The 23,125-nt window shown below is 37.8% G+C and overlaps 1 protein-coding gene across 2 annotated transcripts; it reads right to left on the bottom strand.

Moving 5' to 3' along the window:
• Positions 1-144: 144 nt before the first annotated feature.
• MOB1A (MOB kinase activator 1A) lies at positions 145-18,472 on the bottom strand. 2 transcript variants are annotated; one of them, XM_023618863.2, is made up of 6 exons: positions 18,145-18,472; positions 14,389-14,555; positions 10,704-10,797; positions 9,246-9,379; positions 5,229-5,392; positions 145-3,842 (listed from the first exon to the last, which is right to left on the bottom strand). In XM_023618863.2, the coding sequence occupies exons 1-6, from the start codon at positions 18,156-18,158 to the stop codon at positions 3,765-3,767; spliced, it is 651 nt and encodes a 216-aa protein (XP_023474631.1). In that variant the 5' UTR covers positions 18,159-18,472; the 3' UTR covers positions 145-3,764. The 2 variants fall into 2 exon arrangements, with proteins under 2 accessions (XP_023474631.1, XP_070091410.1); XM_070235309.1 differs by having other exon boundaries at positions 14,389-14,552; positions 18,145-18,397.
• Positions 18,473-23,125: the final 4,653 nt, after the last annotated feature.

The raw sequence follows: 23,125 nt of genomic DNA, 5'->3' as shown, positions 1-23,125 counted from the left end.
GGAACTCCCCTTTCTTCTAAGAGTTAAAACATTTTCACTACTAAATGATAAGCAAGGATAACCTTCCACAGAACCTGCAAAAATTTCAAATTTCACATTTAAATAGAAGTTATGTTGAAACATAATTTGTAATCAGTCATTACCTTCTTTCAATATATTTTATTCTGATGAAGTTACAAAAGTAGATACAAAATACTTTTATTAAAGTACAGTTAAGTGACTTAGAAAAATAGATAAAGCCCCTAAAGGTTTAAAAATACAACATAAATTTTCATGTAAAGAACATTTAAAAATATTTTAGATGATAACCAAGACTAACTGATGCAAACTATTTTCAATGTAGACCAAACATAGAATGTTGTTCTATAATAACTCTACAGCACACTGGAAATCCATCTGGATTTACAGAATACTTGTTTGGAATAGAATCTGATAATGAGAGAAAACCCAAGTGAATTTCAATGCAGTTGCTTCAATAAAATTACTGTGATCACAAGTATCATCCCCCAAAGCATTTTACAGTCTGAAACATCAAAATCTAATGCAAAAAACACAGGAAAACTGAGGGATTACTATTTTCCCTCTTTGCCAGAATTCTACAATAGTAGAAACCAAATCCATTTACTGAACTGATATCAGGAGGAAATAATGTCCCTGTCGAAGGTGCTCAGTTTGGTGTCCCAGTGGCATTTTTCAGGCGAGTTCTACAGACAGGAGACGGCCTCCTAGAACCAGGCAGGGGTAACACGAGCACCATGACTGGAGCTGCTCAGGAACAAATTTCTAGGACTTACACTCCTAGGCCTGATTTGTTTATGCTTATGAGGTAATGATTTTATGTTTAGAAGCATCACTTCTAGTATAACTGCTCAAGAGAAGGCCAACAGCATAGTCAGGAAACCTCAACAATGTTTGCACAAGTCAAAATCATCACTCGGGATTGCCCCTCGGGCCTCTGCACTCCTAGGAAAAGCCCCCCTTTGTTGTTATCAAAGGCGTGAGGATATAGATCTGCATCTCCAGCAGGCAGCTACAGGAGCTGGGACTCTACAAGTCTGAGATGAAAGGAGATACTTTGTTAGCTGGCAGCCCTCTAAAATCACTTATTCACTGTCTGGAGAAAAATAAAGGATACATTTGGCTGTCAATACAAAAACTGTAGTACAAGGAAGTGTCAATATTTAAACAAAAACCTGCACATCATTGTCCCAACGTTTTTTAAAAGACCTGGATGTTCCAGCACCATAGGATTCCCTGCATAATTTAGCAAGTACGTTCCACGCCATGCCTGTAATCAGGTGTGAGGATCAGCGATCAGACACAAGGAGCCATCTTCTGATTCGGAGGGGACAGGGGAGTGAGTGCTGTGCAACAGGCATACCCTGAGCCCAGGGAGATAAACCAAAAGTGAGAGGAGCCAAAGACAGATCGATATCTTCCAACTCTTATCAAAGACTGGTTGGCCCTCTAGCCAAGTCAGAAGGCGCTCCTCTCTCCCCATTCTGCCCCCTTCCTCAGTTCTCCTGCCCTTGGATGTAAACACATAATGTTAACACATGTTTAGGTGCATTGTGGGTTACGCCAGACTAGCTTCAGAACCTGGTAATGTTTTTATTTTTTTTTTTTAAAAAGGCCATTCTGAGTCTCAAATTACCAACAAATTTTTAATTTACACCCCGTTAATAAGCTGCCTTTACTACTGTTCTCATATGTGACCATCTTTGGTAAGTTCAGGGGATGAGACGTGAAGAGAGAGGCAGGATTTCTATCATTCTAAATAAATGGAGAAAAGTAAGAACACTTTTGTTTGAGAATATTTGAAATATTATAAATGATGATGAAAGTTCAACCTTAGTTGAGAAATATAATTTCATTCCTTGCAGACTTATTAAAGCCAAGAAGGTTTAAAGTCGAGAGGCAGTAACATTCTAGGTGCATCCAGAAACCTGCTTTCTTGTCCATAAGTGATCAACGGAAACATACAGAACGCCTGATAAGGACTTTTGGATAAGCTTATAATGTGGATTGTGGAATGTTTTGGAGAGGGCTTTTCTCCTTTTTCCCTAAGTGATTATCCTACTTTTTAATTCCTGAAACAAATGATGTACGGTTTCAGCCTAAATTAGATGAAACGTTTTGTTTCCTTTAAAATTCTGGATATAGTTAAGAATTTATTGAAATTGAGTTATTAGAAAAATGAAGTTTCTAAGCAATTCTTTATACTCTAGTGGAATAATAAAAATAAATAACAAAAAACCTTATGAAATTGAACCTTTACCGAAGCCATTGACGATGGTGAATACTTTGCAAAAAGCACAGCTCTCAAATACAGAATGCTGATGAACTTCAAGCACTGCCAGTCTAGTATTCTTGTGCCTCAATATGTTTCAAACAGCCAGCTAGAGTTTACTAAATTCCAGAAACCTAATGACAATCAGATCTTTCCTTCACTAATGGGGAAGATTCTTTTATCCCAACAGAAATAGAATAATTTCAAGTTTTGATACAAAAACAATTAAAACAGGATAAAACTCCTATGGGGGCTCAGTCCATCCTTTGACTATAAACAGAATGAAGTCAGATTTTTTTTAACCTATTCTTCCCACTTTGTCGCTTTTAAACACACACACACACACACATGCGCGCGAACAGGTAGCAGACTAAACTTTTAGCTGTGTTATAAAATGTGTACATCTTCAATGCTTTTTATTGTGGTTCTCAAGTTTTATCCTTACTGGGATAAAGTTTGTGCATTTCTACATTACTCTTAACTAAGTATCAAGTCACAATAAAAACATATAGAAGTAATTTTTTTTAAAGGAAACTCAAAACAAAATAATCAAGTACTCCGAGTACTTTCTTACATTCTCTTATCCAGAATTTCGAGGCCTCTGAAAAACAATGTGAATGAAAATAGTGGTTCTGAGACCTAAACATGTCAATTTTTTGAGTTTTCTTTCTCTCGGCCAAAAACTACCTATTAAAATTAATCTGAATGAAGTATTTTGAAATAAAACTCTACAAGACCATCCTTAGATGCCTTAAAAAATTATTTCTGATACACACACCCACTCCTAAAAATTTAGATAGGTTTATGTGAATAAAATTCCAAATAAAGATTAAAAAATAAAGTCATTTTAGAAATAACTTTGGTTACTCCCATACCTCATATGTCATATGATGATTTAAACTGCAATCATGGATTTTGAAAAAATATACAAATATATTTTATCTATAAAAACACTAGCATACAAACTTCAAACTAAAACGTTATCCAAAGTGACACAAATGTTCTAAATCTTAAGGAAACTTAAAAATACCTCTTCTATTTATAAAATAAAAGCAGAATAAAACTGATCTGACCGCCTTACTAGGAAATTCGTTCTGGGAATCGTTAATAAATTATTGGTGAAAACTCTTAACATCCATTTATGTTGTCACCTGAAACAGACTCAATCATTTTCTTCAGTAAAAGAATAAGAAGTAAACTAATAAATTACTGGTTAGTCATCACGTACTACAGCCAAGTATGACTCTGTGACAATAACAGGAGTGGTCACATAGTGCCTCAGATTTGGCTGTCCTGAATTTCTCACTCTGAAGGTATTAAGCCAATCTACGTTTGAGACAATTTTATCACTAGACACAGACAAGAGGTGTCTTTTTATCCTGTTTTCTTAAAGTTTGTATCACTAGTCTAGAACAGATAGCAATGAGATAGCTCTAGCAGTAGCAAGAGGGTAACTGTGTTCTAGAAGAAACATTTATCTGTCTTTTGATCCAAGCTTCTCAATTAACTCCTGAAGAGGTGCCAACTCCCGCCTATCAATCAGATTAAACTCCTAAAAAGAGAAGAAAAATAAATTTTAAAAATAGATCTAAAATTAAAACTGTAAATATCATTAAGAGAAAGGATTCCCAATCCTACTTTTCTGAAACCTGAAAGAATGATGAAATGGTCTCTGTAAACATTTTAAAATGGGATCATTTTTACCCCCGAATATAGGAGACTTATTAAATAATCAACTATATGTATTAGCATGATCCTCACTGTATAAAACATTAAAATCCAAATTGTACATACATTTGCATTTACATAGACATCATCTGAAAACTATACATTGTTAGAGGCCAGCCCTGGGGCAGTGGACCTTTTACTTTCATCTCTCTCTATTTCTATCTATACTATATATCTGTATCTGTGCCATGCACCAATCTCAGAAGGAAGATAGAGAATAGTACAGTACATTCTCCTTTGTTTGGTACACAGAACTGTAATACACAATCTCTACTATAAAGCTACCATTTTTTTCCACCAAAAAGTAACATCCAGATAGAAATATTTATATTTTGCCTATAGAATTACACATCTCTAAAGTCAGGCTAAAGGAGTCCTGATTTTTCGAGATCTTTTCCAAACAATGTGAATTATTTTGACTTAAGAAAATTCCAGTTCCAACTAAGGGCCCATAAGGCAATAGGCCACATCTCTGGAAGGGGATGTTTCTAGCTGCTGACTTCCTAAGATGTGGCCTGAAGTGGGACTTCTGAAAACTTAACTCAGGGGCGGCCTGGTGGTACAGTGGTTAAGTTTGCACATTCTGCTTTGGTGGCCTGGGGTTTGCCAGTACGGATCACAGGCATGGACCTAGGCAGCACTTGTCAAGCCATGCTGTGGCAGGTGTCCCACACATACAAGAAGAGGAAGATGGGCTCAGATGTTAACTTAGAGCCAGTCTTCCTCAGCAAAAAGAGATTTGGCAGTAGTTAGCTCAGGGCTTATCTTCCTCAAAAACAAAACCCAAAAAGCAAAACAAAACAAAAAATCTTAACCCAAGGTAGCAGCTAACAAATTCTTCCCAAAACTCTTCCAGGCACAGACATCTCATGGCACAATCCAAATGCAGGCATTTTTCCACAGCATCCCTTCAACCAGCAGTGGCGACGGAACAGGAGGGTATGGATAAGCTTTCTTGGGTTTTTGGTGCTCCCTGTCACAAACTAACTAGAGACTTGGGGCAGCCAGAGGCAAAGGGCCTAAGATGGGGGTGATGCTTTCCAAGCTGCTATGCATACCAATGAAACAAACAACATGGAAAAGAGAACAGAATAGAGAACTCTTTTTATACTTAGCTCTACATGTATAAATAAGACATTGCTCTTATTAAAGCTACCAATCCAAGTAAGTCCAAGTCAAAACACACAGAAGTCAACAGTGCCCAACTTACCTGAACAAAGAAAATAAAGTGCTTAAAGGAGGTGTTGAGGTGGGCCTCCTCTTGCAGCTGCATCACAGAATCAAAGTGCTGGTGATAAATATGGGCATAAACCCTGAAGAGACGCTTTAGAATGGTCTTTGCCACAGACATAAAGTTTTTGGGAAACGGGACACCTGTAATCAAATACACATATATATTGATCAGTCTTTTACCTAATTGAAGATCAGAAAGTGCAGACACTGCCATTAGCAACTCCAACACACAAACACACACATTCACAAATACAAGCCTATTTCCATACATTTTTTGGAAAGGCAAGGAAAAAAATCCCAAACCTAGGTATATGAGGTATCCTCACATACTGCACTTTTTTGGAGTGCCTTGTAGGCACAGGTATCAAGTTATATAAGATGCTACTGAATCAAAGTTAAAATAAACATAATGTTAGTTGTTTAATATTGGAGAGTTTCTTCCCAAGATTAAATGCAACAAGAATAAGTATTTGGACTACAAATAGAAAATTTTTATGTTTTGTAATTTCTAACTCTAAAAAAATTTTTTACACACACACATACATACTCAGCCAGGACTGGAAACTCTCCTAAGCAAAAGAAAAAGAAAGGCAGACTTTGAGTCATAATCTGCTGTTTACAAATAAGAAGTACTTTGTCTTCCGAATTACTCTGAAAAGCCAATTTTCTTTCTTAAACTAGGAGTCCCCAACTTTTTATTTTATTTTTTTAAAGTGCTATTTCTGTGTTCCTGTAGTCTAAGAAGGGGATATACTTCCTGAAAAAGGGAAGAAGGGGATCTCCTTATTTTTCAAAAACAATAAACACCTCCTTTGAAAAGAACAGGGAGAGGGTTTGGTAATCTCTCTCCAAGCAGTGCAGATGGGGATGCAAGGGGTTACATGCCTGAGAATTTGGGATGACAACATCAGAGTCTTTTAGAAAACAGCGACAGGAGAAAGACAATACAACTGGCACTGAGTACAGTAAATAAATACGTAAGGTGGCATCTGCTTCCAAAATAACCCAAATTAGTTGGCCTTAAAGGTCTGTTCCAGAACTCTATTCTTGAAACATTTCATTTTCTTCAATCTTTCAAAAAACCAAGGCTAAAACACTTTTTCCTTCCCTGCATTTTGTTTTCTTTAGTTTATTTCTCAATCAGACCGTAATAGCTTGAAATTTAGTATATTTTGCTCTTGTAAGCTGATTTTTGTGGGTTTTATTCACCAGCCTTGGCTAACAACTTGCCTTTTCAAATATTATTCTGGAGCTTATGGGCATGTTTTTTGAACAGGGTCTTGTACTCACGCGTTGAAAAGATGAATTTTTAAGTCAAACTCCTTTACTCTCTGAATTTATAAATGGGCATCTTGCTAATAAAAGGAACAGTAATAACCTGGATATAGTACTTAAAGATGAATAATAAGCACAACCAGAGGCACTCACAACTAGAACATACAACTATGTACTGGGGGGCTTTGGGGGGGAAAAGAAAAAAAAGATCAGCAACAGACGTTAGCTGAGGTGGCAATCTTAAAAAAAATGAATAATAAACAATCCTGCCTAATAAGAATAAATAATCCTCATAAGTAAGATGTGGATAATAATAGTCTAATGAGAGGGAAAAGAATTCCACAGAACATTAGGATGAATTACTGAGAATGTGAAGCTGAGAAAAAAGAATAAAGTAAAAAATATTCCTTATCTTTCTAATGAATCAAGAAATACAAGTAATTTGTTTTAATCTAAGCACTTTTCAAGCTGAATTTAACAGAAACATTCAAGCACAATCAATATGCAATAAAGAATCTATGAGGAAGGAAATAAAAGGTTTAATAATGGAATTGAAAAGTTGACCAACAGCAAACAGACCAAGTGTAACAGCATGACGTACATTTTTCTCTTGAAAGATCCTCTGATTAGACTGCAAAAAGAATCTGGTACGTTCTGAATGTCTGTGTCTCCCCTAAAATTCCTAGGTTGAAATCCTAACCTCCCAGGTGACGGTATTAGGAGGTGGGGCCTTTTGGAGGTGATTAGGTCATGAGGGCAGAGTCCTCATGAATGGGATAGCGCCCTTATAAAAGAGGCCCCAGAGAGGTTGCGGCCCCTCCACCCTGTGAGGACCAGGCGAGAAGTCGGCAGTCTGCAACCAGAAGTGAGCCTTCACTAGAGCCCCGCCACGCTGCAGCCTGATCTTGGACTTCTGGCCTTGACAACTGTGAGAAATAAATTCCTCTTGTTTATAAGCCATCCAGTCTTTGATATTTTTGTTATACCAGCCTGAACAGACAAGACAGAATCCAACAATATGTTGTTCATTAGACACCCTTAAACTGAAAATGACAAGTACCGATCGCATCCGTGAATACCAAAGCCAAATCTTAATGAGAATATTAGATAATAAAAAATACTCTTCCAGCAGATCATTAAAAAAAAAATACTGGAGAAAACCTTATGGTCATCACCAACAGATATTGGAAAAGCATCTCATAAAATACCACCATAACTGATTCAGAAATCAGTCACACACCTCTAACCAAAAGCAACATTCCTTCTTAATGCTGAAATACTAGAAGCACTCGCATAAAAGTAAGGAAACAAGAAAAGGATGTCTGCCATCATCACTATTACTCAGCACTGTTCTGGAAGTACTAGTTGACGAAATTAGATAAGAGTTACACAAGAAGTATATATATCAGAAAGGAAGCAGCAAAATTAATATTATCTTAATATGAGGTGATTGTATACTTAAAAAACTCAAGAAAACCAACCCAAAACAACAGAAACAATCAGAACCTGATGATCAACTTACATAAAATTTTACATAAAATGTATGTAACAATCAACAGCTTTCCTATATACTAAACAGTAACCAGTTGGAAACCAGATATGAATAAAAAACATTAAATGCCTAGGAATAAACTTAAGAAACTTGAAGGATTAGCATAAACTACAGAATTTCACAAGAAGAAATTAGAAATAAATAAAAAATGTGAATAAATGAAGAAAAATACCTTATTCTAGGATAGGAAGTCTCAGAATTGTCAAGAGAACAAGAATCCTGTATTAATCTACAAATTGAATGAAACCGTAATCAAAATCTCACAAAGGTCTTTTTTTTACCTTGGCAAAATGATTCTAAGTTCTTTGGAAGAACAAATATCCCAGAATAGCCATGAATATTCTGAAAAAGAAAAGCAAGGAAGAGAGACTAGCCCTAAAAGATGCTCAAAGATATATGGCCATGGTATTTAAAACAGTGTGGAATTTCCATAGGAACAGATAGACATTAAAAGACTCCAAAATATGTGGCAATTTGGTGTACACATATGATAATGAGGGGAGAAGAGACACATATATTTGATAAACGGTATTGGGCAAACTGGCTAGCATTTATAAAATTGGAAAAAAGTTAAAGGAGCATTGAGAAAAAAATTCCTGAGAGAACAAAGACTTAAATGTTTAAAAACAAAACCACAGAGCTAGTAAATGAAAACATGGGCAAATATTTTAATAATCTTGAAGAAGGGAAAACTTTTCTAATCATTGTATTAAAACCCAGATGTCATAAAGGAAAAGATTGATAGGGCAAAATAAGAAAGTTATATATAGTAAAAACACCTCGTGAACAAAAGGCAACCTGGGGAACACTACATACAACACGTGTGACAAAGAGCTAATACATTTAACATACAAAGAAATGGACAAAGGATATAAAAAGAAAACACACGATGATCAATAAACTAACAAACGCTCAATCTCATCAGTATTTTAAAAACATACACTAAAACAGATATTTATTCACCCAAATTAGAAAAGATAAAAAAATCAGTATTGATAAAGAAACACAGGCAGACACAAACCTGGCTGGAGGAAAGTATGTATTTACAATCTTTTTGGAGAGGAATTTGGCAGTCTCTATTACATTTTTTTTAAAGTAATGAAGCATTAAAAAGAACACAACACATTTACCATCTAAAAAGAGAATAGTTCTACAACATTAACTCACCAATCTTAGACGGAAAAAGAGTTTCATCATCAAGTTGATCCTGAACCCAAGTCATCAAATAGTCAATGTATTTTGGTGCAGAACATTTGATTGGCTTTTTAATATTAGTACCATCTGCCCAATGATATTCATATCTGAAGAGAAAAACGTTTTACTGATAAAGTTTTCAAAAACATGAACAGATGTGCAACTTGTAATCAAAGTAGGTTCACATTTTGTCAAGAGAAGTTATATATATAACTTCAGTAAATTACCTAACGTTCTACTGAAAATCACTGAGAGTTCCCTATAGAATCATTCTGAAATGTGATGGTTATAATTGGAAGAGAAGAGAGAATGTGGCAGCTGGCAGTGCCGGAATTTGTGTTTTATAATGCAGCCCTGGAAAAGATAAAGGAACTGCATTCCTGTCTGCTAGGAAGAGTGCTGAGGACCAGGTATGGGGCTGATAGATCCACCACATTCTGAGATCCTTGGCCATCAAGTTATCACCAATAGACCAAGACTATAAAACCTCGTTTCCTGGAGAGGGTGTTGAAGAAACATCCTTAGACATGAATCTTTTTCCCCCTCATCTTTGCTGAGCTAGAATTATTAACAAGACTTACACAAAACTTGACTAGGCAAAGCATTTAAGTCATGGAAAAGTTTAATTTTCCTATTTATTTTATTTAAATTTCTTTTAAGGAAATTTGAGGGATAAAACTTACAAGACAAAATAAAAATATCTCTCCTAAAATTATGTATTAAAAATAGGACTACCAAGTCATTGGGGACTTTTTTTTTCCTTTATACCTATACCAAATTCAGGAAAAAAAATTTTTTCCAAGAGGTAAATATCCTGCTAACCTCCATCATCACATAAAATCAGTCATTTATTACAGGAAAAAAGAATGGAAGGAAACACTAAAACATTAATCCCATCACACTGACTGAACATTATGGGTGATAAAGAGTTCCATCTCTTTCTTAATATTTCTTGAAATTTACTATAGTCAAGTTTTTCAAATCTAGCACCTTTAAACTAGATAACTAAAGCAGTACAATTTAGAAATACCTGACACTACACACAAGAAAAAATAATCAAATACTAAAGGTCAACTAAAAACTCTTCCAAGAAATTCATCTAAAAACCAGAAACAGAATTGTAAATGTTAATAAAATTGAAAAAATAACTTTTGCAATGCAAGATAAACCTAACTCAAATTTCTTTACTTTTGCCCCTATAACTGAATACTTACCATAATGCAATTATAAAATTAAAACAAGTACCACATACAAAAGTATTTAATAACTAAAAGTTAATAGTTAAGTATTCAAGAACTCAATAAAATTGAACTGCTTTTACACAAGCAAACAGATAAGAAAAATAACAAGTCTTTATTATTTAATTTATATCAATTAGTGATTAGCTTTATTTAGTAATTCAAATACCTATATAATAGGCAGTATATGTACCTTGGACCTGCAGACATGACTGGGCAGCTTGCTTCAGTGCAGAATTCTGTAATAGTTCCATATAACATGTTGATCTGGTTGAAGAAATCCACAGCTTGAAAGATAATAGCAGAATTGTGTTAAAATGTCTGTGTAAACACGATAAAACATCAGATCTCTCATGTGAAGGAAAAATGGACAATGCATTCAAGTTCTTTGCTGAATCCTGGGGAGATTCCACAACCCAAGGGTACTATAAATTCTCTTCTTAAGCTGGCACTCCTAAGTTAACTTTTTATATATATTCGCTTTTAATATAGTAAGCTTTTAGCCAGGATTTAACAGCAGGAGAATAAAGTGTCAGAGATAATTCTAACTTAAGGGTGACTGTTATGTCATTAGATAGACCATTTGATTATATCCAAGGGAATGAGAAAATCCATAGCTTCTTATTGACCTGCACCAGACAATACCATTTATGTTAGGAAAGAGATGAAATGTGTGGTGAAATATACCGTTGAGGGAGAAGGTGTATCAGCTGTATCAGGCGTTTAAAAAATCTAATTCATCATAAAAAATTGAGGCCTAATGCATATTGAGGACATAAAAAAGACACAGGATAACATGCCTTGCCCTGGAGTCTCCAGCTCACAGAATGGACAAAATTGTAAAAGATGAATAATACAACATATAAGATAGCAGCCAAAGGCCAACAACAAGTGCTGGAGAGTTCAGAGAAAAAGCGACATCTCTAGGAGCTGAGGCAGCAAGGAGAACTTCCTAAAGGAGCTTCAGCTAGATCTGGAAGAAAATGGAAGAGGAAGAGGTGAGTACTGAACTGAATGGAGTGAAACATATTACTCTGTGCAAAGAGAACCACGTAAGCCTTGGAAAATTTAAAAAATGTTTTAGTTCCCTATCTAAAGGAGTACCTAAAAGCCAACTAGGGCTTTTCCAAGTTTCTTAAAAAACAAGTAGGGGCTGGCCCTGTGGCCGAGTGGTTAAGTTCGCGCGCTCCGCTGCAGGCAGTCCAGTGTTTCGTTAGTTCGAATCCTGGGCGCGGACATGGCACTGCTCATCAGACCACGCTGAGGCAGCGTCCCACATGCCACAACTAGAAGAACCCACAACGAAGAATACACAACTATGTACCGGGGGGCTTTGGGGAGAAAAAGGAAAAAATAAAATCTTTAAAAAAAAAAAACAAGTAGATAAAAAAAGTGCTATCTTGTCAAAAGGAATTTTATGCAAAACTTCCTCACTTACAAACTTCCGTCTTAACCAGTCATGTTTCCAAGAAAGTAATACTTAAGCACTCAATATTCATTCAAAACAAAGAATATGCCCAGATGGTGTGCTGGCTTATTGTTCTAAAGCAGCCGTTCTCAAAACGTGATCCAGGGATCCCTGTTTCAGGAGGGATCTGGAAGGCCAGAACCGTTTTAACTGCTCTTTTCACTTTCCTTCCCCTGGGAGGCACAGTGGCGTAGTCCAGAGGATCCATGTTGACACCACAACAGACTGAATGCAGAAGCAGCTATGAGAACCCAGCTGTCACCTATTAAGCCAGACATTAAATAAGATTTGCAAACATGTAAAACAATGCCACACTTCTCGCTAAAATTTATTTTGGAAAACGACTATTTTTCATAAAAATATATTTATGTTAAAATGTAATGGGTTTATTATTGTTATTCTTGGATGAACTTAAAAATAAGTATTTAAAATTTCTCAGTTGTAATGTCTAAGACAGTAAGTATCACTAGATATAACCTACATAATTAAAAGCTCTTTGGGGTTCTCAATAATTTTTAAGAGAATAAAGAGATCCTGAGAGCAAAGGGTTTCAGCACAGCTGATCCAGAGCAATAAGTCTGAAAGAAAAATCTAAGGCTGAAGAAGGCCAACGAATGCCTTCAGAATAAAAGATAATTTGAATAAGGTTAAAAAAAGGGGGGGGCTCTTTTCTCAATACATAGTCCTTCACATGGTTCACACATATAATGAAAAATCTAAATTCCATCCACTCCAACCCCACCCCTACACACAGGTAACCACTATATTAATTTTTTCTGTCTCTGCTCCCTAAGTTTCTTTATCCTATCTTACACAAAAGATAACATATCACATAGTTCTGCACCTTGTTTTTTTCTCTTAGTAATATGAATAATGGTTTTTTAATTAATTGAGAAAAACAAAATTTTTCTTAATGTGCTACATTCTATCTCTATTGGACAGGGCTGATCAAGGCAATGATGATTAATAACTGATTAATACCACATAAAAAGACAACTAGACACTGGAAGTATCTATACTGCTGGAAGTATATACCACCACCTCTGCAGTAGTCTTACAAACAAAAATCAAATCTGAATTTGATCAAAGCCCCAAATCTGTGCTAACATGATAGTCACTAGCCACATATGGCTACTTACATTAAAATGAAATCAAATTTAAAATTCAGTTCCAGTCACACTAGCTACATTTCAAGTGCTGAAAGCCACAGCGCAGACATAGAACATTTGCATCATCACACAAAGTTCTATTGGACAGTGCTGCTCTAGATCCAACATTTACAGGAAATCAAAGGAGGAACAGAACATGATAATGGATGCCTTGGGGATATGATCAGCAAAATTCACACTGTGGAAAACAAATGAACTGATTTCAATAACAAAAAAAAAAAAAAGAGAGGCAAAAAGGTTGCAATGAGGGAAAACCTGTGAATTAACAGAGTTAAAAAACACACATATAGGCCTTGTTGGATCCTGATTTAAACCCACCACACACTTTTTAAAAAAGAAACAACAGGACAATCAGGGGAAACGTGAACATTGACTGGATATTTGATAATGTAAAGGAATGACAGTCTTGTCACTATCTTTAAAAGGGGAAGTTCTTATCTTTTAGAGATACTGAAATATTTATAGATGAAATAATATGTCTCGGATTTGCTTCAAAATACTCAGGGTGTGATATAGAAGTAGCACAAGTGGCCATGAATTGATAATTGCTGCAGCTGGACAATTGCTACCTGGGAATTCACTGTACTAGTTCCTCTCCTTTTTTATGTTTGAACATTTCCATTAAAAAGTTAAAAAAATTCCTGGAATATCTGAGATTCCTAACAGGTTTAAACCTCATCACTCAGAACTGGTCTCATCTCAGAAGTGACAGATTAATATTCAAATCTCTAGCCTCAGCACACCCTTGTGTGTCATGTACTTACTTTCTTGAACTCAGAGTGACTTTCAGCTCATGAGTCAAGTTCCTTTTGACTACTCCTAAGTCACAACAATCAAGTGAGTGACGATATGAACTGCAATGACTTTCTGTAGACATGGGCAGATGACAGCTCTGGGAGTGGGGGACAACTGTACAGATGGATTCCCTACAAAGTCATGGTCCACCATGGGCAGAATCTTTGCATTTATCAAGCTTTTCTTTGACTTTACTCAGCACCACTCTCCGCAGAAATTACCCACAAAGCACTCACCATCTCCCCTCCGGTCTCTGCTCAGCCACAAAAGCTACAACCAAGCACTCTAAAGAGAACAAAGTTTTGGATGTATTTGTACTTATGGTTTCTTTAAAGATAATCCATTATCTTACTTACAACAGTTATACCTATAAAATAAAATTAACAAAAAAATTTTAGCAAAATCTTCCTATAAACCAGCAAAGTTGAATGTTATTAAAAACTTACTGTTAACGGCAATCCATTCATTAAGGTCTTCTCCCTCTGGCAACATCACAGCTTGTCTCAGATTCCCACTTCCCAGAGTTGCTTCTGCATGTTTTAAGAGTTCATACTGATGAGACCCTTCAGGGATATTCTTCTTCGGTTTGAATGTTTTAGAAGAGCGGCTGCTGCTGTTAAGTTAAAAGTAAATCGATTTTTAGGACTGCAAGCAGAATGGCATAATTTTAGGTACACAAATTGCTCTACAAAATAAAATAAAAAATACTCCTTGAAAAGTGCCAGGATGGGGAGGTGGGGAGTGTATGATCACAATAAAAGAATGCTTTAATTTTTTTTTCCTCACATAGAAACAGGATTAGCAGCACAATTTCACACAGAAGGCAATTTTACTATGCCTCACGAAGCAGTCTGCTGTAACAGAAAGGGCACTTTAACGAGAAGAAGAAATCTGGCTTCTAGTCCTTAATTGGCCCCTATCTCTGTGACTGCCTGAGAAACCTAACCTCCTTTCAGTCTCAATTTCCACCTACAGAAGATGGTGCTGGGAGGGAGGCAGCCCTAAGGTTCTCATAGTTCAAAAATACAGTTTTCTGTATCAAAATATTTGGGATGCCATCAAAGCAAACCACAGAAGTAACACTAACATTTTGAAGTTTTTTAGCAGGGAAAATAAGTGAGACAGAAACAACTGGTTGTTGGGGGGAAAATAACTTTATTCCTATCTCACACCATCTGTAAGGAAGGTCCTCTTAACAAGACAAAAAACCCAGAAACTTAAAAAAAAAAAAAAGGACAGATTTAAAATCATAACAATTAAAACTTCCACAACAGAGCCAAAAAAACACATAACAAAAAAAGTACTTGCAATATATATTACAAAGGACTAACTGGATAATAAAGGGCTTCTACAATCTGTTAAGAAAAAGGTAAGGAATCCTTTAGAAAAATGGGCTAAGGAGATGCGTATGCAATTCAGAAGGGAAAATACAATGACCAATGAACTTCTGAAAACCTGTTCAATTAAAGTAAGACTTATTTTTCCTTAATCTGAGCATCAAAAGTTAAAACAATTACATTAAGTGTGGGTTAGGGTATAGAAAAATTAGTACTTTAATACACCATTGGTGAAAGTGTAAAGTGTATAACACTTTGGAAGAGCAATACAGCAGTATCTATTAAGACTGAAACGCTTTTCAACCCATTCCTTCTACTTCTAGGTACCTCTCCTAGACATTGATAAGTATGCGTTTTCCAAGAGTTTTATAGTGAAAAACATGGAACAATCCTAAAGCTTCTTAGTTGAGGAATGAATAAATAAACAAAGTATGGTACATCCGCATCGTGGAATAGTGCATAGTAAAGAAGAACAAGACAGAGCTACAGGTATTCACATGGAAAGATCTCAAGACACGGTTAAACACATTACAGAGCCAAATGTAGAGCTGCCCATTTTGTATACTCATAGAAAGTGTCAGAAAGGATACACATCAAACTGATTCTTACTGGTGATCACTTCTAGGAAGAGGAAGAGAACAGAAATGTGGACTTTGACGTTACCTGAGTAATCTGAATTCTAACTAAGACTGATTAAGAAGTAAAAAGGAATTATGAAAACACTAAAAATCAAATATGGAAAGTTTTTAATAGGATAAAGACCTACATTTAATGGGGAAGTACTAAATTAGAAAGAATGGTCCTTTACAAATAGAAAAGCTGTGAATGACAAGCTAAAATATGGAAAACTAACACAGAATAATGTCTCAAGATTCAATATGATCTTCATCTAAATTAAGACTTTCATACTTCAAATGGCACTCTCAAGACTGTGAAAACAATCCACAAATTGGGAGAAAATATTTGCAAATCAAAGATAGGATAAGGGACTAGTGTCCAGGATACAAAATTCTTATAACTCAAAAACGAAAGGACAGGGGGCAGCCTGGTGGCACAGCGGTTAAGTTGGCACGTTCTGCTTTGGCAGCCTGAGGTTCACCGGTTCGCATCCCGGGCGTGGACCTACACACAGCTTGTCAAACCATGCTGTGGCAGGCGTCCCACATATAAAACAGAGAAAGATGGGCACGGATGTTAGCTCAGGGCCAGTCTTCCTCAGCAAAAAGAGGAGGACTGGCGGCAGATGTTAGCTCAGGGATAACCTTCCTCAAAAACAAAACACAAAAACAAAAACAAAACAAAAACGATCAAAGGATCTGAATAGATGTTACTCCAAAGAAGATATACAAATGGCCAATAAACGCACGAAACGATGCTCAGTATCATTAGCCATCAGGGAAATGCAAATTAAAATCATGATGAGATACCATTTCACACCCACTTAGGATGGCTATAATCAAAAAAACAATTAACAAGTGCTTGGGAGGGTGTGGGAAAAATGGTGCAGTGCTTTGAAAAAGTTTGGCAGTTCCTCAAAAGGTTAAACAAAGTTACAGTATAACTCAGCAATTCCACTCCTAGATATATACTCAAGAGAAATAAACACATACATATATACAAAAACCTGTACGGGAAAGTTCATAGCAGCATTATTCATAATAGCCAGAAAGTGGAAATTCAAACGTCCATCAACAAAACAAAGTCTGAAAGAAATAAACAGCCTCACATTTAGGTCCAAAAAGCAGCTTAGCAACTGTGCATCCACAAACAAACCACTAACTAAACACTGACTCCTAAGAAAAAGACTTGGGGTGGGAGGGAGATAGTATTCTAGAAATACGGCAATTTGCAACTAAAATCTAAATCATACAGACTTTTTGACACCGTAATCATCCTTTGGAGATCACACCTTTAGGAAAATAATCCAAAGGAGGGAAAAAGTGGTTTGGACAAAGATATTCCTAGAAGTGCTATTTGAGAATAGCAAAATACTGGAAAGAATCCAAATTTCTCACAATATGTAACTGGGTAGACAGATATACGCTGGTTATGAAACACTAGGAAATTTAATAAAAATGCCAAGTATGTGGGTGATGTCCATAACTAAAAATGGATCTTTAGTCAACCACATCACACACATTTAAGCAATATAGCGAGCAGAGAGAGCCACCTGAGAATAATAAGGCGCCAGAGCAACGCTCCTCAAACCTTAACGAACTTAAGAATCATCAGAGAGTTTACCAACTTTTCCATGTAAGCCTTATTTGGGCCCAGGCGTTATCTCTAAAACAGGATTCTACCGAGGAGAAGTTGATTACAAAAAGTCACAAAGTGGGCTGAATCACACGCACAGAGCGGTGTGCCTGCAAGGCCCGCAGCTAGACCGCAAGCTTCTCAAACGGCCGCACTCCACATCTTCCTGGGGCGGCCTTTTTCCGGGGGGAAACTTAATACTGACGATAATAAAACCGGACAAACGGGGGAGGAAAAAGCGAAGTCAGCGTGGATCGTTACTGGGAAGCTCAAAACGAGAGAAACCCGGAGCCCTCGGCGCAGCCCGCGGCTCCGCCCCCGATCGTCCCCCCCGCCCTCCGCCCTCGGGGGCGCTCAGGCGGAAAAGTTCCGAGGCGCCGCCGGCCCCGGGGCCTTTCTGCTCCCCAACCTTCTCGCTCCGCTTCCTTTGCCTCGAGCTTCATCTCCGTCTGCCTCCGCCCACGTCCCGGTCTCCCTCATGGCCCCGCCAGGCGGCAAAGCAAGCGCCGGCCGGCCACCCCGACCCCGACCCCGGGCGCCGGTCCTCGCCTCAGGCGCCCGTTCGCCCCCTCCCCTGACCTCGGCCCTCAGCCCTCAGCGGGGCACACTCACAAGAGGAAGCTCATCTTCTATCCTCAACGGGGAGCGGAGGGGCCCCTGGCCCCCGCCGCGGTCAAAAGACGGAGCCGGCGCGGGAACCGAGAGAGCGCGACCGTCCTCAGCTCGCGGACAGCCGAAGCACGGGCCGCCACTGCTTCGAGCCGGGGGTCGAGCCGGTGCAAGCCAGTGCGAGCCGCTGCGCCCGCCTCGCCCGCCTCCCCCACCTCGCCGAGCCGAAATGCGGAACCAGCAAAATCTCGCGAGTGAAGGCTTCGCTCTGCCCCGCCTCACCGAGAGGGACTCGACGAGCCCCCATCAGCCCCGCCCACTCCCGCAGCTCAGCCAATCAGCAGCCTCCGGATCGGGACTTCCTTCTCGCGGAGGCGTGGTGGCCTCGGGGGCCTGGGCCGGGGAAAGTGCCTGGTCTTGTGCTTGGTACGACTTGTTGCTGCTGGGTGCAGTTCCTGCTCAGTGGATGGCGGGGTCTATGTGTGAGCGCTGCGATTTTTAAATGAAGATATAATTCACACAGCGTAAAATTCACCCTTTAAAATGTACACTCGTGGGGTTTTTTGGATATTCACAGAGTTGTGTAACCATCAGCTCTAATTCCAGAATATTTTCATCACCCCAAGAAGAAACCAGTCCCAATTAGCAGTTACTGCCCATTCCTCCCTTCTCCCAACCCCTGGCAACAACTAGTTTACCTTTTTGCTATATGGATTTGCCTAATCTGGGCATTTCATATAAATGGAATCATAAAATATGTGGTCTTTTGTGACTTGGCTTCTTTTATTTAGCATAATGTATTGAAGGTTCATCCCTGTTGTGGTGGGTATCAGTACTTCATTCTTTTTTATGGATGAATAATATTCCACTGTATGAATATACCATATTTTGTTTATCCATTCATCTGTTGGACATTTGGGTTGTTTCCACTTTTTGATGTTGTGAATAAAGCTGCTATGAACATTCCTGTAGCAGTTTTTGTGTGGACAAAAGTGTCCACTAGGAGTGGCTAGGTCATACAGTAACTATATGTTTAACTTTTTAAGGAACTGCCAGATTGTTTTCCAAATTGGCTACACCATTTTACATTCCCGCCAGCAAATGTCTGACGCTTCTAATATTTTCAAATCCTCAATAGCATTTGTTGTTATCTGTCTTTTTGATTGTAGTCATCCTAGTGGGTGTGAAGTATCTCATGGTGATTTTGATTTGCATTCCCCTGTTGGCTGATGTTAAGCATCTTTTCATGTGCGTATTGGCCATTTGAAACAGATTTATTTTCATCATCCTTTAGAGTTGCCTCAGGCCCCCAAAGGATGATTGAACAACTCAAAAAGAGATTCTGGCCCAATAACAGTCTCCATTCACTGTCTCTACGACATCACCATCCCTTTGTTCCTCAACACCTGTCAGTCCAGATTCTGTACTCCACCCACCCTCCCACAGAAACTTTTCTCACCAAGCTCCCTAGTGTCTTAATATTTAAATTCCATGGGCATTTTTCAGTCATTATCTTCCTTGCCACTTAGTTCTGTCTGGCCCATCCTACCAGACTCCTCAATTGATCACAGTGATTTTATTTTTCAAGAATCTTTGTTCCTCCCTGTGATCCAGCTTCTATAAGGTGGGAATGGGGGCACAGAAAAAGGGAGCTCATGGCCAGATAGGTCAGGAATAGTCTCCTTTAGCCAGGCTTTTTTGATAGCAAATGACAGAAAGCCACATTCTTCATATTTCTGTCAGAACTGTCTTACATTTTTCTCCCTACTAGAATGTGAATTCCTTTGGGGTCAGAGACACAGCCTGATCATTTGTCATCCCCAGTGCTCAGCACAGTGCCTGGCACACAGAAACTACTCAATAGATGCCCATTGAATGAATAAGGATTAGACTGGAACTCCCAGTATAATAGAGGAGATTAATACAGGAATAAATGGTAATCAATGCAGTATTACCAGTACTGATAAGATGAAAAGCAGAGGAATTCCAGACTTTTTATGACTTGGCCTTGACTCATTTTCTAGCTTCATTGCTCAAGGTGATGCTCCATCAAACAACTCTTTGCTGTTTCCCCAGTAAGCCCTGGGCCTCCTTGAGTCCACGCTCTGTTCTTGTGATTCTTTCTGCCTGGAATGCCCCAATATCCATGTCATACTTTGTCCTTCAAGATCCAGCAAGAATTCCTCTTGCCATCCTCTGAACCCTTGTAGCCCTTTATCTATATCTTTCTTACAATATATAACTATAGTTCGAGTTAAAAAGTTGTATTTACATATTAAACAGCTGTTGTGTTAGGGGTAGGAATTTGAGGATTTGTGTTCTTTTCACTTTTCCTATTCTAATGTTTCTTTAATAAGTAAATACTAATATTATTTCTTAACTTTTTTTTTAAGAAAAACAATATTGAATAGTGACTAAAAAGCTCATGTTTTGGAGATGACTGTCTGGGTTTGAACCCTACCGATGCTACTTAATGACCACATGACCCTGAGTATTTTCATAATCTTTTGCCTCAGTTTTCTCATCTGTAAAATGGGAGACAATCTCCTAGGATTGTAAGGATTAAATGAGTTAAAGTATAGAACTCAGACAGTTCTTGGAACATAGATATACTCAATTAACATTTGCTATGCAAAAAGGAAGAAATTTTGACATGTCTTATCGCTTCTATTAGATGACCACCTTCCTGAAAGCAAATTCCTGGTGTTTTTATCTTTGTATTTCACATATGCCTACTGGGGGGCTTTGTATCAAGGCAGATATTCAGCAAATAGTTGCTAAATGAATGCAATAGGATATTTGGCTAAATATTATTTTAGACCAATTTTTTAACCCATGCGGTCCCTGATTTCAGTAGCTTTCATGTAGCTAGGGAATAGTTGCATCTGTTTGCCCAGAGAATACATTCTCACTTTTTTTTTTTTAGTCCTTTACCTCTGTGGAGAGCAATCTTTTGATCAAGTGGCAGTGAAATGACCAGATATGACAGTACACATTTTCTGGGAGGGATGAAAGTGCTTGGATCTTTCCCCCAAACGCTGTTACAGGGAAACCACGTGAGAAAACCACAGAGATATATCACTAAGATATTGGAATGAGAGCCATGAGGAAAGTCCTATTCTGGTTCTGTACCCTTGGCTTCTGAGAAAGAACACAGACATTAAATGCTAGAGCAGTGGTTGAAACTCAAAACTAGATCTATATGTCTTGGATACCCGTGTGTTTTCTACGAGAATTTTTTTATAGGGTATTTTCAGTTTGTTGTACACACTTTCTCTCTCACACACACATACAATTATTCTAGACTGTGTAGTCTAATAGAAATATAATGTGAGCCACATGTGTAATTTAAAATTTTCTAGAATATATATGTATTTTAAAAAGCAAAAATAAACAAAAACAAAAATGGTGGAATTAATGTTAATATATTTTACTTAACCTAATATGTCCAAAATAATGTGATTTTAACATGGAATCAATTTTAAGTTTTTTAATGAGATATTTTACTGCTTTTTCATTCTAAGTCATCAAAATATCATGTGAGTATATTTTACATCTACAGCACAGCTTATTCAGACTAGACACATTTCAAGTGCTCAGTAGCCATGTATGGCTGGTGGCTACCATATTGGACAGTGTAGTCCTAGATCATCTGTATGATCCTCTGATAACACAGTTTTAGTACCATGGGTTCATTTGTGCTTGTTTATGTTGATACCAAAGTGCCAAGTTGTAATGAGCTAATGAAACATTAACAGAAGCAAACAATATGAAAACAATGCATTAGCCCCAAGTGACCGTCACATGACACCATGGTGGAATGAAGAAATCAAGGAAAAGGAAGATTGTGGGAGGATCAAATTATAGCTCAGCAAATGACAGTGCAGCATGCCCAGTGCAAAAGAACTCACCCTGTACCTCTCACTACCATATTCACGTTGCAGGTGATTTTATTTCATCCAAATAGAACCCGTCACATTACGTATTGACGTTATTTTGATTTTATTAACTGTAGTAGTTTTCTTGGTGTTTAATTTATAACTGTGTGATTTGATAGCTATACAAAAGCTATAAGCATAAGGACATTTATAGATTTATACTTTTATAATAATTTGTTATTTAAATAATGTAATTATCATAAAAAATATTTCCAGACAGCACAGGGAGAAAGGAATTCATGCTTTTTCCCCATTTTAAAAATGAGATGGTTCTGGGGCCAGCCTGGTGGTGTAGTGGTTAGGTTCACTCTGTTTTGGTGGCCCAGGGTTTGCCGATTTGGATCCTGGGTGCAGACCTATACACTGCTCATCAAGTCATGCTGTGGTGGCATCCCACATACAAAAAAATGGAGGAAGTTTGGCACAGATGTTAGCTCAGGGACAATCTTCCTCAAGCAAAAAGAAAAGGTTGGCAACGGATGTTAGCTCAGGGCTAATCTTCCTCACCAAAAAAAAAAAAAAAAAAAAAAGGAAGACGATGGTTCCTTGAGTTGGAGAATTACTGAGGATATAAAAGGCCAGCTATTTATTAGAAAACATTTAAACATTTCAGGATATCTCGTAGGTACATGGTGTGGGGGGAGGTAGGGTGCCTTAGGGGTTTGGGAACAAAATCCTAGGTCGATGTTTGACCAGGATGTCAATATAGTTCACTGAGGGATTAAAGATAAGATTTGTGTGTGTGAGAGAGAAATTGCTAATTGCTACAGGTCAACCCCCCAGACATAGCTTATAGTTTGCAAAGACTGGGGAGGTTTTACTCCCTGCTTGGCTCAGTTGGCCAGAGAGATCACTGCACACCATCTGGTCACAGTAGATGCCGAAAGCAGAAGCCAAGCAGCAAATTATAAAGCCACCAGCACTGCCTTTTCAGAATCTCTCCTCCCCCCACCTCCACCCCCATTCATGGTACAGTTCCCCTTTCCAGCTCCCTCTGACAGGATTTGCAACCTTGCATTTTCATTCTGTGTCAGTGTCCTGTCTTA

Source organism: Equus caballus, chromosome 15 (genome assembly GCF_041296265.1).
Source record: "Equus caballus isolate H_3958 breed thoroughbred chromosome 15, TB-T2T, whole genome shotgun sequence".
Taxonomy (NCBI): Eukaryota; Metazoa; Chordata; class Mammalia; order Perissodactyla; family Equidae; genus Equus; species Equus caballus.
The sequence above is the reverse complement of the archived record's forward strand: the minus strand, read 5'-3'. Positions and strand labels throughout refer to the sequence as shown.